General features: G+C 44.7%; 1 protein-coding gene across 2 annotated transcripts; it reads right to left on the minus strand.

Annotated features, from left to right (window-relative positions):
- Window positions 1-493: 493 nt before the first annotated feature.
- gys1 (glycogen synthase 1 (muscle)) lies at window positions 494-14,309 on the minus strand. Of its 2 annotated transcripts, XM_083677517.1 has the most exons (16): window positions 14,154-14,309; window positions 11,417-11,535; window positions 10,510-10,691; window positions 9,148-9,339; window positions 8,447-8,632; window positions 7,874-8,018; window positions 7,451-7,568; window positions 6,927-7,047; window positions 6,200-6,306; window positions 5,582-5,641; window positions 5,102-5,294; window positions 4,042-4,168; window positions 3,807-3,902; window positions 3,463-3,626; window positions 3,289-3,369; window positions 494-2,992 (listed from the first exon to the last, which is right to left on the minus strand). In XM_083677517.1, the coding sequence occupies exons 2-16, from the start codon at window positions 11,532-11,534 to the stop codon at window positions 2,732-2,734; spliced, it is 2,151 nt and encodes a 716-aa protein (XP_083533643.1). In that variant the 5' UTR covers window position 11,535; window positions 14,154-14,309; the 3' UTR covers window positions 494-2,731. The 2 variants fall into 2 exon arrangements, with proteins under 2 accessions (XP_083533643.1, XP_083533644.1); XM_083677518.1 differs by lacking the exons at window positions 11,417-11,535; window positions 14,154-14,309 and having other exon boundaries at window positions 10,521-10,635.
- Between the last annotated feature and the right edge of the window lie 798 nt (window positions 14,310-15,107).

The raw sequence follows: 15,107 nt of genomic DNA on the forward strand, positions 1-15,107 counted from the left end.
TTCCCAAAAGCCTTGTAACTTTATGTTTATTGTTACAGTTATCATGGGTGCATTGTTATTTTTGTTTATCAGTTTCCCCAAACTCTTACTTTACACTTGAAGTCTCTACAAGTGAATCATGTCTCCATGGAGACACAGAATGTTAGTGCCAAAATTCTGAAAACAAATCCACAGAATGGTTTACAAAAACAAATCCAAGAGGTGTCTTTGTGTTTTTTAGTGGATAATAACAAGCATATCAAGCAATTATAAATCAAGAAGCTGTTTTAAAATAGGGTTGTATAACCAATAATGTATCGGGGAATGAGGCACTGAGTACAAGCGTATGCGAGAGAGAGAGCATTCATCTTTGCAATGTGTGTACTGTGTCAATGTGTGTCACTTTCTTCAAGAAGCTTTAGTCTGTTTGTAAAAAACTGCCTGTGAACCTTAGTTCTCTGTGTTGTAATAAACCACAACAAATACAGTAAAAGAGACGACCCCTTTGTTTTCATTAGTAATGCATATCGTTTATTTTCAATTCCTCTGATGTATGATTGTAACACAAACAACAAATTCATACAGGGAGTGTATGGAAGCTCCTGATAAATTCACCTCTTCTCTGGTTACACAGAAACCAACCTGCCGATGTCTGTGACTCTCCGTAAAACACGGTTGCTCTCTCAGGACCCCAGCATAGAAGTGCAGGCAGATACAGCATCGCACTCTCTCAGTTCATCACACACACACACACACAGACACACACACACACGCACACACACACAGACACACACAGACACACACACACACACACGCACACACAGACACACACAAACACGCACAGTCCCACTGACTGGCTGAGGTTACCAACTGACAGTTGTCACAAAGGGGAGCAGTTCTTAAGGCGCAGCGACACGCACACACACACACACACGCACAGACACACACAGACACACACACACACACACACGCACAGACACACACAGACACACACAGACACACACACGCACAGACACACAGACAGACACACACACACACACAGACACACACACACAGACAGACACACACAGACAGACACACACACACACACACACACACACACACACACACACACACACACACAGACACACACAGACCCACACACACACACGCACACACAGACAGACACACACACACACACACAGACACACAGACACACACACACACACACACACGCACACGCACAGACACACACAGACACACACAGACACACACAGACACACACAGACACACACAGACACACACAGACACACACACACACAGATACAGCTCTGGATCTCTGAATGATGGAAGAGCTCAAGCCCAGAAGCTCTTCAGCAGGAGGTTCAGAGGCATGTTTTCACATTGCACCTGTCAGCACAGTTCGGGTTGTTAAAAGCCCCCTGGTACCTGTGCCGAGGGACGGGCAACCGCAACGGTGCTTAAACACACCCCACGTTGAGGGGGGCAACCGCAACGGTGCTTAAACACACCCCATGTTGAGGGGCGCAACCATGGCGATGCCTAAACACACCCCATGTTGAGGGGGGCAACCGTGACGATGCGTAAACACACCCATGTTTAGGGGGGCAACCGTGACTATGCCTAAACACACCCCATGTTGAGGGGGGCAACCGTGACGATGCCTAAACACACCCCATGTTGAGGGGGGCAACCGTGACGATGCCTAAACACACCCCATGTTGAGGGGGGCAACCGTGACGATGTGAAACACACCCATGTTGAGGGGGGGGGGGGGGAACCTGAAAGGGCTGTAATGAGCACTGTGAATGAGGTCTGGCACGGGATAGCACAGCTCGATTGGCCCCATAGAGTGTAATAGGCTTCAGTGTGTTTGTTGTATGTATATTTTATGACCAGTTCAGGAAATGCTCTGGTGGAGAAGTGCTGCCATTGGCTAGACTGAGTGAGTCTCAAATAGTATATCGTGGTCCTTGTTGGCTAGACAAGTTAGCCTTCATCAGTTTCTTTAGTTAGCCACTGTAGCTGAGGGTATCCACTCTTATCTCAGATTTAGTTGTCACTAATGTTAGCCCATGCTAATAGTGATGACTAAGTACTTTAGATAAGCAACCCAGGGTAGCCCTTGTCTATTCTATATTAAGCCCTGTTGAAAACCAGTATTGGCTATCCTCTTGTAAAGGCAGAGCTAGTGTTTAGCCCTGGTTAGCCATTTTAGTTTTTGTCAACACAGTCCATGAACTTGCATCCGGTTCATGTCAAAAATCCCCAGACTTACATTAGCTATTTATAAAATTCCCCGTCGGAAAAATATTCCGGGGATTTTCGACTTTCGAATCAGAGACAAGTTTAACAAATTAGACGGCACTAAGTGCCTATTAGCTACTGGTTTGACTGCTGGTTTCATGCTGCTTATTCAAAGTAACATATGTTTTAGAATACCACATCTATTCTCCACCGATCTCATCCCTTCCGTTTCAAATCGGAGCAACAGCGAAATATGGGTTCGCTGTTGTTCCCATTTAATATAATTTGCTCGCACAGGCTGAGGCGCACACAGGTCCGGTGCATATTTTCAGAACATAAAATATCATATAGTGCATTACAGCTTTGACATTTCAAGTGAAGTGTGTCTGGTGTGTCATGAGAACGGAGTGTTTGCAGCGTCTGCTGTGGAGAGTTTCTGTATAAGCACGTGTACCCTGTGAGTCTGCGTGTGCCCTGTCTGCGCGAGTGTCTGCGTGTGCATGTCTCAGTTTTTGTCGCTGGCGGCGCCGTCACCGTTCCCATTGGCAGATCCAGGGAGGGTGTACGGCAAGGACGGACCCTTGTTCTTAAGCGGCAGGGAGAGGGGCTGGCGGATGTTCAGGCGGTCTTTCTCAGCCTCCAGGTCTTCATCGTAGCGCTCGTCCTCATCGTTGTCTTCTGCCTCACTGTGGTGGGGGGAGGAGTGGCGCGACAGGGCCGGAGACGGGGGCACAGAGGCTGGTCTCGGGTACCGGAAACCAGTGGTCTGAGGAGAAATAAAAGGGTGGTGGGGATGGCAGACTGCAATTAGGGGTGAGGAGCTCTGGAAAGACATGCACAAGACCGTTGAGGCCAAAAACATACGTGTTAATGCTGACATGCCAAAATGCTACTTAAAACTAAACTGGCAGAACAAAGTAAGAGATACCTTATTTTGGTTTTATTATATTTCTAGTTTTGGTTTTCGTCTCAAAAAGTGAGGAACCACACACACACACACATACATACACATACACATACACATACACATACACATACACATACACATACACACATACTTACAGAGGTTGGGTCATGAGGTTCATACAAGTAGGTGTCAGGGAAGGCTTTAGCCAAGGCCATATGACGAGCAGATATGTAATACTGAGAGAGAGAGAGAGAGAGAGAATGATTAGATTATAGCAGTCTGGCCCGAGCAGTTGACATTCCTTCTCTTCCTGAAGGTCAGGGTCTCACCCTTCCCAGGTATTTCCAGTCCAGAAGGTCACTCAGGCGCTCCGTGCGGTTCCTCTGGATGATCCGCTGGCGCCGGCTCTGCTGGCAAAACTGGAACAGGAAGGACGTGAGCTGGTTACACGACTCATCAACCCCTCGGTACCGCCGATCCAGGATGTAGATCCCTGGAAAAGAGAAGAAGAGAGAACAAAGAGGGGAGGGGAGAGGACACCAGCATTAGTCAAATCAAATTAATTAAAATCAAGGTCAGTTGCCTTTTGCAGGTCAGTAAACAACCGTGACATGGAAACAAAATACTAAATACATTGCTAACAAAACCACGGACGGAGAAATGAGTGACGCACCGTATGCGGAGGGATCTGCAATGTGTTCCTCCATGAAACAGCCGAAACCAGACAGGTTAGTGGAGATGGAGGGGATCCCCATGACTGTGCACTCAGCTGGAAGGGAGAAAGACAAGGGTTGGGTAAATACTGTATGTAAATACTGTATATGTGTGTGTATACTGTCTTTACTTGGGGTTCAGCAACATGTATTGTGTGCATGTCATCTGCTCTTTTGCTATTTAGTGAGTCTTACCTGGTGTGTATCCCCAGGGCTCGTAGTAGGACGGGAACACTCCAAGATGGCAGCCTCTCACAAACTCCTCGTAATCCATAGGCAGGAGAGGAGAAGTAGAGGAGAGGAACTCTGGGTGGAAGATCACCTAAAAAGACATGAGGAGAACAGAAATATTATACTGTTTGTTTAAAAAGGGTCAGTTCAGGATGTTGTAGGATCATCCAGACACTACTTTCATCATAGTCACATTTGAGCAAATGTCCATAGGGCTGTCGTTGCTCAAGAGTGTCATTGACACCTTTGAGCAACTACAGGGCATTTGATATTGTGTCACAGTTGGGCAACTGTTAAAACACTAACCAAACTGATGTTGTACAACGGTTGTGAGAGTATTGTTTCTGAAAAAAATGTTCACGTCAAAATGCAATGTTTTCTTCCCTTTGGTTAGGAATCAATGGGCAACCTTGTTACAATGTTGGACCGTGACTGTCAAATAATGACATGTAGAAAACGTTTCCTTACAGTCCACATGCAACTAAATGACAACCATGAACCAACATGCTACGATGATGTTAACACATTCTACTGTGCAACATTTGGTTTTAACAGTTATTTTCCATTGTCTCTATGGTTGGTACCAGACAGTGAATCAACAACCTTTTACATACGTTTATGCAATGTTTGGATTTAGACATTGCTGCACCATACCATTTTCCGTCATGACCGATAAACACAACGATGCAACCAAAAATCAATGTTAATACAACAATGTATTGCTGGGCTTGTACTGTCAACCTGTCATTGCCATTGTATAAAGCCTTTCCATTGTGTACATTGCTTCACCGCTGTTTATACTGCTGCTTATATTCTATTTATTTTTTATTATTTTTATTTTATTTCATTTTACTTTAAAAGCTTATTGTTGCACTACTCTGTGGCACTGTCACTTTTGCATTTCACTGTATACTTGTATGCACGTGACAAATAAAGAATCTTGAATCTTGGCCGCTAGCATTAGCCATGCTAGTGGAAGTGGACCAGAAATGAAACACTACCTCACCCTGTGGCTGTGACATACCTTGATGCGGTCGGCAGAGCTGTTGAACAGGCCGATGCGGCGAATGCAGGAGAGGATGGGGTCGTTGCTGTCCTCCAGCATGTTATGAGTGCAGATGGGCGGCTGGCACTGCCTCTGTGTGGCAAATATGGCACGCTTCATCATGGTGAAGTCCTCTTTATCCAGCATTTTTGACACATCCGGTAATTGGCCACTTCGTCAAACAGAGGGAGACTGACAGTTATTCATACAGTACATACAACTTCCCCTACAACTGTGGTTCTAGTAGCTTCACTTCAACAGTGTTCACCATGGAATGCACATGTTTTTAACAATTACATCACTATGAAGCAAACTCTTTTAACCTATTTTTACCAAGCAAATCCATCCATATATATATGAGATGTAAATCTCAATGTGACCTCTAGTAAAAGGTAAATACAATGTAAAATGTGTGATATCAGTTAAATTATAGGAATGGGGATTCACAGTTCCACTTACACCAACAGAGATTCATAGAGTTTCTTTCCAAAGCGTTCTTTCACAGTTTGAGCTGTATCCCTGTCATGGGAGAGGATCATAATAAAGCATTAGTCGCCATAAATATGTCTCCTATCTATCATACAGGTTAACATTGTTATAAATGGAGGAAGACATACATTACAATTATCAATTAGGTAATATACAATGCAGGATTCAACTGTCTTCAACCCCTTCAGAACCCCAAATATAATATTGTACACAAACACTGTATAGCTTCTAAACATGGTTAAAACTATCATCATTTCAATCTCATGGATGGTCAGTCCTCGCGTCCATAGCTCATACTATGCATTTGAGAGGTAACATTTCTCCAGCCCCATCCCTCAGTTAGTTACAAAAAAGGTGGCGAGGAGACCTATTTTTTGTTGTTTGAATCGCAGATTTCCCCTTTTAAGTGTTACAGAGAAGTTCACATAGCTCTGTCATTCAATATGTTTTCTCCCGTTTCACGCCGACTGAACCCAACCTTGGTCTTTGTGTTTATTGTAGAGCAATAATATGTGGTCACCTAAGTAATACTCGGTCAATGTGTCCCTCAGTATGAGTAGACGGCTGGCATTTTAATAGTAGCATTACCATAGCTGCTTCCTGACAGCTTGGCCTTTCAAGGTCTCCACGTTAAAGTTGTTAGTCCGTGCGGGCATGATGAAGAACACAACGACGGTCACATCACTGTGGTTGACCTGAGAGAGAGGGGGGCAAGGGATATGTTATGGTAAGCTTGTAGAAAACATCACAACCGAACTGATAGACAGACAAGAAAAGACTGCCAAAAACAGAAGAAAAAGAAACACAAGGCCCCGATTTTCCTCACACACTCAGCATGAAAATTAGTCTCACTAAGTCAGACTCTCCATTTTAATGGGCTGGGAAGCGGATGCCTCAAGTGAATTTTACCAGCGCCAAGAATCCTACCGATGAATAGAGAGGAGGGGATTTCAACCAGATTTCTTTTCCAAACTGGGAATTTAGTGCACACTGGTCATCTGTGGAGTAATTACAATCAAAAACATATTCAGCTAACTCCATGTTTTTATCTCGTGCAATGTGCAACATAACATGGGGCGGGGCAGGGCAGAATTGGAGTCGCATTGCCAGTGGCTCAGGCAAAGACAAAGTCTCCGATGTTTACTTCCTACGCCCCCAGGATCTGAACCGAGAGGTGAGAAATATAAACAAAAGCTTACTTAAAAAAGTAACATATGAAATAGCACCTGAAGTTAGGATCCGCTTAGAGAGAGAAAGTGGAATCATGTCAAGTGCACTTAACTGGAACAGATTCCACCCACAGGGCGTATCTTACCCTCAGCAGGTAGTTGAGTCTGGCTAACGCCTCCAAGAAGATATCAGCCCCTTTGTTGGAGAACTCGTACCTCCCAGCGATAAAGAGGAACAGACACTTATCCAGGTTAAAGTCCAAGTGCCTGAAGGGGGGGGGGGAGCAATATGATTCAGAATGAGACAAAACCTGACCCCTAAACTACTATTTCACCTAGTCTGCAGTGTCAAGACCAGGGCAAACAATGCCACAGGCGTAGAGGCTATGGTACTTTAGCTTTTAGTTGCATGTGATTCTCATTGCTCCAAGACATGAGAGCTCAAGAGAGAATGATCTCAGGAGTTCTCGACACATACTTTCAACTATTTATTTAACACAACAAATGTTTTTGGTTTTTATTGATCTAACCTAACTAGCCCAGAGAAAATGTTAAAAAATGTAAAAAGACACACTGCTCTTCACAAGGCATTTCCCCTTTTTTTTTTTTTTGTAAATTCTACACCGTATGGCAAAAGAACAACAAAAAAACGATGAATCATTCCTCTGACCCATAGAAGTGGCCTCTGATGAACTCCTGAATGCGGTTCTTGCTCTGAGCATGGAGGTTCTGGAACTCGTGCATGGCTGAGAACTTCTTCACGTTCAGCCCATTAGGAGTGATTATGTCTGTGGGAGGGGAGAGAGGGAGAGGCGGGCATGAGGGGGGATAGAGGGGAGATAGAGGGGCGAGAAGACAGAGGAGAGGCGAGAAGAAGTTCTGTAACACACACACTATTGAGTGTGGGTCAATTGGTCCGTTCTATTTCTGGCCATTCATTCTGGCTATTTCTGGCCATATTGTTCGTAATGTCCAGCATTCATATTATTTTATTCATCGCTGAATTAGAATCAACCTGATCAAAAACCTAAATACCACACACCTATACAGTATATACATATACACCTATACCTATACAATACCACACACACACCTGGCTTCCTCTTGAGGAGATGCTCCGCCTCGATGGCTGTGATCTGAGACACGGTGGTGAAGACGTGGGCGCAGCGCGCTGCAGACCTCTCCAGACAATACCGGTGGTAGATCTGTCTGTCCCCTGCCTCCTTATTCACGTTGAACTGAGAGAGAGAGAGAGAGAGAGAGAGAGAGAGAGAGAGAGAGAGGGAGGGATGGAGAGAGAGAGAGAGAGAGTTCCTAGGCATCAATTAGGGATTGGTTGTACAATAACTAGAGAGAGAGATCTGAGCTTTAAATAACCTACAATGGCTTGCAACCACACTTATTGTGAATGCCATGCTGAGAATTGGTGGTCCTCTGTGGCTCAGTTGGTAGAGTATGGTAGAGTATGGTGCTAACAACGCTTGTTGTGGGTTTGATTCCCGCTGGGACCATATATACTGAAATGTATGCATTCGCATGTCATTGTAAACACATTTTTCAATGGATGGGTACATTACATACCACACACACACACACACACACACACACACACACACACACACACACACACACACACACACACACACACACACACACACACACACACCTCGGCAAGGTTGTTGTAGAAGTCCACATTGCCTGCGCACAGGTAGCGGCCCAGCAGCGTGGCGTGGGTGGTGAAGATGGTTGCGACAGGCAACTGTCTCTGTCGGCACAGCACCAGGCCCAGGCCGGCCAGCCACTCATGGAAATGGGCCAGGATGTGGGGGGGCTCTTCACACTGCGCTGCATACTGGAGAGAGGGGAGGAGGGGGTTCATATTGAGGGAGAACACACACACACACACACACACACACACACACACACACACACACACACACACACACACACACACACACACACACACACACACACACACACACACACACACACACACACACACACACGGTATGTGCAAACCAGTGATGTAATGGAGGGTCCTGGACATGGATCCTCAAACTATTAGGTCCATTTAAGCATCATCACAAGCCTGAAACACAATCTCTCCTCATTTCTCCACTGCAACAGATTTACAATGGTGAGTGTCCCAGCTACAAACTGGGCATCCAGGTGGACGCCACTGTCCTACACAATCTTTCTCCATTCTATTATTTTCTTATTTTTCCTATTATGCCCTGTTCTTTCTGTACAGTATGATATCTTCCAGACAGCCACAATGAGGTATGCCACTGTTCAAACACAAACATATATCTCTTCTTCACGATGAATATGACTTATGTAGCCTGAGGTATTACTATGGCGACCCACCTCCCCCAGCAGCCAGGCGGTCAGGAAGCCAAAGAGGACGGCATCGTTGGCTTCACGGTCGAACCAGGGCACCCCGATGGCACAGTTCTCCCACAGCTCGCTCTTCCAGCGGTCCAGAGACCACGCGGTGAAAGCCACGTCGATCAGCACCACGTACGGGCTGCCCTCGATCAGCCAGCGGCCAAAGTACACCTGGAGAGATGACAGAGAGCAAGAGAGAGGGTGTTTTATAGAGGGAGAGGATGGGGGGGGTGTTAAGTGAACTGAGTGAGTGGGTGAGTGAGTGAGTGAGTGAGATCCAAAGAGAGATCGAACAAATGAGAGATTAAAAAGGGATGGTTCAGCCTACTTTCATGATTAGGAGAAAGTGCATATTACCCCGAGTTGTCCTCATACTGTAGGTCAGTAGTTAGAGAACCTCCTCTAATGCTTTCTCTACTTTGCTACTGGCAGCACAGACTAACGGTTAGCAGCAGCCTCCGCAATAGATTGTGTTTCGATGTGCTGAAGTTAGCATCGTCTGAATCGCATGCCAAAATAGCCAATCAAAGTTTAGCTGAGCTTCTAGGTTTTTATTTGACGATATATACCTTTACCAGACACTTATCCAAAGCGGTTACAATTCAGGAGGTGCATACATTTTTTGTATTCTCAGCCATGGGAATCGAACCCACAACCTTAGCATTGCAGACTGTTGAAATATATAGATATGTTTTGTCTGTCTTGCGTGTTTTCCGACGAGGACCACAGTGGAAATAAGTGTTTCACACTTTCTTGTGTTATCCTCTGGGACAAGTACTCTGTGTGCATGCGTGTTTTGCCAAAATAAAATGTATCAATCGATCAAATAAACTATTACAGTCGCTGGAGTTTTGCTGTAATCCTGCTGTAATCTTAATCAAATGTACAGCTACTGTCAAATAGTGTGGTGTATAATTGAAGTGTGTTAATAATGTGTCATTGGTATATTAATGTATACTACAAGTACATTTCAATGAGATTATAAATACATGGGTATTTATGCTTCTACGTTTTTAATTTAATATTGTTTTCAAGTAGGTTTCTCTGGCCTCCGAATAAACTTACGTTTACGTGATGGACTCATTGACCTAATAAATTGTGTCCTTGGTGACCTTGCCCTGACACACACACACACGCACGCACGCACGTACACACACACACACACACACCAGAAATAGATGGCAGTGTGTGAGAGACACTGATACAGCCTTTAACCTTTAGACATAAATGCCAGAGGGATCAGAGGGATCAGAGAGAGAGAGAAACCATGTGCGCATATTTTGCTATTTTTCAGTCTGCATGAATGAAACAGTGTGTGTGTGGGTGTGTGTGTGTCAATACCTTACACCCACTGGCATTCATCTTGTCTATAGTTCTCTTGAGGGCTGGGTTGGTGGGCTCGATCAGCTCCACCTGGGTGCGGACGTTACTCTCCACATAAGGGCCCACCAGGAAGTAGTTCTCCCCATATTCCTCCGCCGTCAGACGGGCTTTGGTCTGGATCACAGTGTAGATCCCACCAACTACACACACGCACACGCACACGCACACGCACACGCACACGCACACGCACACACACACGCACACACACACACACACACACAGTGAAGGGTAGTTTTACACAATCACCAGTCGTCTGCCAAATACTCCCTATCACAACTCCCCATCTAGCCTGTTAGGTGAGTACAGGAAAAGCATGATTTTGAATATGAATATCTCAATGCTATAGTCATCTGAGCGGCTACTACTACTCTTATTGGAAACCTCTGCTTTTAGTTTCATCAAAACAGTTTATTACGCTTTGCTAGTCTTACTCTAGCCTAGCGTCAATGTGCTGCCAAGTGCTGATCTTTATCATTTCCATTGAGTTTAGAGAACGGCACACATATGACAGGATAAACACTGACACACGTCCACACAACACACACAAAGTAGGGAGGGGATCATCGAGTGTGTAAGTACCTCTCTCTCTCTATTACTATTACACCAAATGTAGAGATATTGGGTTATAATCATCTTGGTCTTTCAGACAGCCATTTGCATTCAAACTCAAATGAGCGTTGACCGCCACTTGCTTTCTACATTTACATTACATTTACGTTGATGGCATTTAGCAGACGCCTTTATCCAAAGCGACTTACAACAAATACATTTGTTTAAGGAAGTTAATCATCTGAAGTGGGGGTGAAGAGGTCTCAAAGGCTGGGGCTTTCTAAAGCCCACACACATACATGTACGCAGCATTTACCTTTGTTGGCCACTTCCCATGCAATCTCGAACAGGACAGCATCCTCCAGGTCAAACTCCTCATCCCACTCTTCCAACCCTGACAGGGAGGTGACAGACAGGCTACGAGCCAGCGGCATGCTGCAAATCACAACATATCATTTGGTTGGTAGGATTAAACAATAATGCCTGAGAGGCTGTGATTTCTCCTCAATATTGTCACAGGTAGGGGGAGTTGTAAGGCACGACACAAGTGACAATACTTATGACAAAGCATGGCCTCAAAAGCGTTATTTCTTTTTTTAATAAGGTTACACAGCAAATCAGAAAATTGTGAGAAGAAGAAAACAATGATTTAAGTATTTATTTCGGTGGTTTCTGCCCTGCGCTCTGAAAAGTACTTCTCAAAACTGCCATTGTTGTCACGGGAACATTATCTACTGGAGCAACGTGATGAATATCAGGTGATTTAATTGCGACATTATCGTCCATTAATCACGGCTTCAAACGCCCCTCGGCCAATCGCAATGCTTGCTGTGACTTGTGTATCTGGGGTGGTTCAGTGAACTATGCTCTAAACCATGCTCTCCTGAAGAGACCTGCATTCAATCCCCAGATGAAATGCCTAGGCTTTAGCTCAGTGGGCTGAACACAGTCTTGTAGTGTGTGTGTGGAAGACTTGAGTTTGAACCCAATCGGTCACTCCAGCAAAGCCTATGGCTATGGAAGGCTATGGAAGTACCATTTGTACAGCTCAGTTGATTACAATTGTGGGTGTGATTTGTGTATGGGCCAAATATACTGAAAGTATACATGTCTGGGTCAATAAATTGCATTTAAATTCTGTCAATTTAAGAGAGGAAAGAGAGAGGGGGAAACTCCGATCTATGTTGAGTAGTGTAGACTAGAGTAGTACCTTATGTGATCCAGACACTAGATACTTTAGATCTACTTTTGAGGAGAGGAGAGGCGAGGTGTGTGTGTGTGTGTGTGTGTGTGTGTGTGTGTGTGTCTGTGACAGCTGCCAAGAAAAGACCTCTGAAGTACCACAGATTCCATTGAGAGCAGACACTGTCTTTGACAAGAATACACACACACACACACACACACACACCCACACACCCACACACACACACACACACACACACACACACACACACACACACACACACACAGTTGGGCAGCTGGGGTTGAAAAATAACTTTGGGGTGTTTAAAGTAGATCCTCTGTGTCACCTGCATGCATTTGTGTATAGTTCGCCTGGTATAATGGAATAGTCTCAAAGGTGTCTCAACTTGTGTGTGTGTGTGTGTGTGTGTGTGTGTGTGTGTGTGTGTGTGTGTGTGTGTGTGTGTGTGTGTGCACAACTCAGTGATAGTGAGAGTGTGTGTGGGATAGAGTATGAGTTAGAAAGTTGGTCCCAATAATCGTTCCTCTATCCCGGATCCACTCTCCTCACTTACTCAAAAAATAAGGCGTTTTCAGAAGGACGTGAGGAAGGATGATACGAGGAATAGAGGACAGATTAGTCGGACGCACAGCAGGAGAAGCATGGAGGACAACAGGAAGTGAACTAGGTTCAGTTATTCAGACACCAACACTCTCTTTTAGTGACATGATCTGACATGATGTTCTCTCCCCAAGTTGACACATGAACAAAGCCACACACACACGCACACACACACACACGCACACACGCACACACACGCACTCTTACAATCAGTGTGTGAGTGTGTGTAAGAGCCCATACTTAGACCAATCCTATGCCTTTAAATCTGTATGGGGAAGTTCATACTTCCGGAGGAGCATGGAGAAATGGGACACAGAAACTCCCACTCACACATTTCACACAGTGCATCACACTCCTATCCACTGTTGTGAAATGACTTGGACACTGGAGACGCTGGTGACATTAAACATTGCTGGCTGATATATGACACTGTTTACGCCTACAACCCATGGTTGGTTTGGGTGTCGTCCAGGTAGCAGGGAACAGAAAAAAAAACAACTGTTATCTGTAGAGCATGTAAGAAATAAAAGTCTAACTGTAATGATTGTATGAAAACTCTTTCCATCTCTCTCTTCTGTGTACACACACACACACACACACACACACACACACACACCTGCAATTAGGAGACAGAGGAAAGAGTAAAATCATATATGCAACGTCACACTGCTGATGTCTTATGACTTTTCTGCGATGAATGGAATCCATTACCAAGACTGGAGAACACCGTGAGGGCTGTCTGTGTGAAGTTTCATACTCCTGTGAGTCAGGCCTCTAGACTAGTGCGGTCACCACTGACACCCTTCCGCGACTGCGTACGTGCGTTAACCTAACAACAGACCCTTACATCTGGCATTCCATACACCACAGAGCACAACACACACACACAACACACACACACACACACACACAACACACACACACACAACACACACACACACACACACACACACACACACACACACACACACACACACACACACACACACACACACACACACACACACACACACACACACACACACACACACACACACACGTTCTTGGAGGCTGTACAACTGGTTAAACTGTTGCATGTGAGGCAGGCTGATATTACTGTTATGCAATGAATGTTTCAGGAAATGCACGATTGTGTGCAGACGTGACAGCACACGCACTGCGATCCAAAGGATACATTCATACACACTCACATACACCGGCGACAGATAACACAATGATCATCATCACTGCAATAATGTAGGCTACTTACCTTGCGGCGGAGTCGTCCGAACTTCGACAAGCTATAGCAACATTTGCATCTGTTTCAGTCCATCAAAAAAAAAAAAGACAGGAAAACGGGGTGGAAGCCTTTTTCGAGCGCTGGCGATTCACATTGGTTGGCACAGTGTGTCATTTAGATGGACGAAACACTCGTGTAGATTGCTGCAAGGAAGAGGGCGGGGTTATGTATATTAAATCCCCGCCCTAATACATATTATTCATGAGGCAGTTCTTGGTCCTTGAGTCTCTGAGCTTTGTTCCCCGCCCATAATCACACCCCCTAAAGTAACTGGAGGGTTTCCCCAAACCAAGGGACACAATTGGTTCATCAAATTGACTAAGACTGACCGTGGTTCGTGAATTACACCGTCAATCAAAAGAGAAGGACTCGTGAGCAACGTGAGCAACTGGATAGGTTTTTTTTATTTGTCATAGAGGGGAGAAAAGGGCACGCGAGTTATTAATAATACCCGTAGAGGGTCAGAGGGGAAGATTGCGAAAAATACACCGTGACTACAAAAGTGACATTAAGACGTAGAGCCATGCACACACATACCCTTTGGAGGGCACTAAAAAATAAATAAATAACAGAATTAATTTAATACATAAGTGTCATTATAAAATCCATGGTTTTTAAGGATGTAAACATTTGGAAATTAAATGTGTTATTCTCTGCAATATAGCAACATTATTATGTATGGAGTCTATGCAAGACTCGTGTATAGAAATTATGTATTTCATCCATAGCGCTCTCTTATTTATGCATGTTGTACATGATGTGCTTTGTCACCTAATAGCTATTTCCTCATGCATCTCTCCCTCTCTCAGACACACGCACACACATACATACATACACACACAGGTTTCTTCATTTTGCTCCAAAACAATGTATTTGAAAACATCTGGCACATCCCGTGGTGGGAGGTTTTAGCTACTAGAATGA

The sequence above is a fragment of the Argentina silus genome (genome assembly GCF_951799395.1).
Source record: "Argentina silus genome assembly, chromosome: 9".
Lineage (NCBI taxonomy): Eukaryota > Metazoa > Chordata > Actinopteri > Argentiniformes > Argentinidae > Argentina > Argentina silus.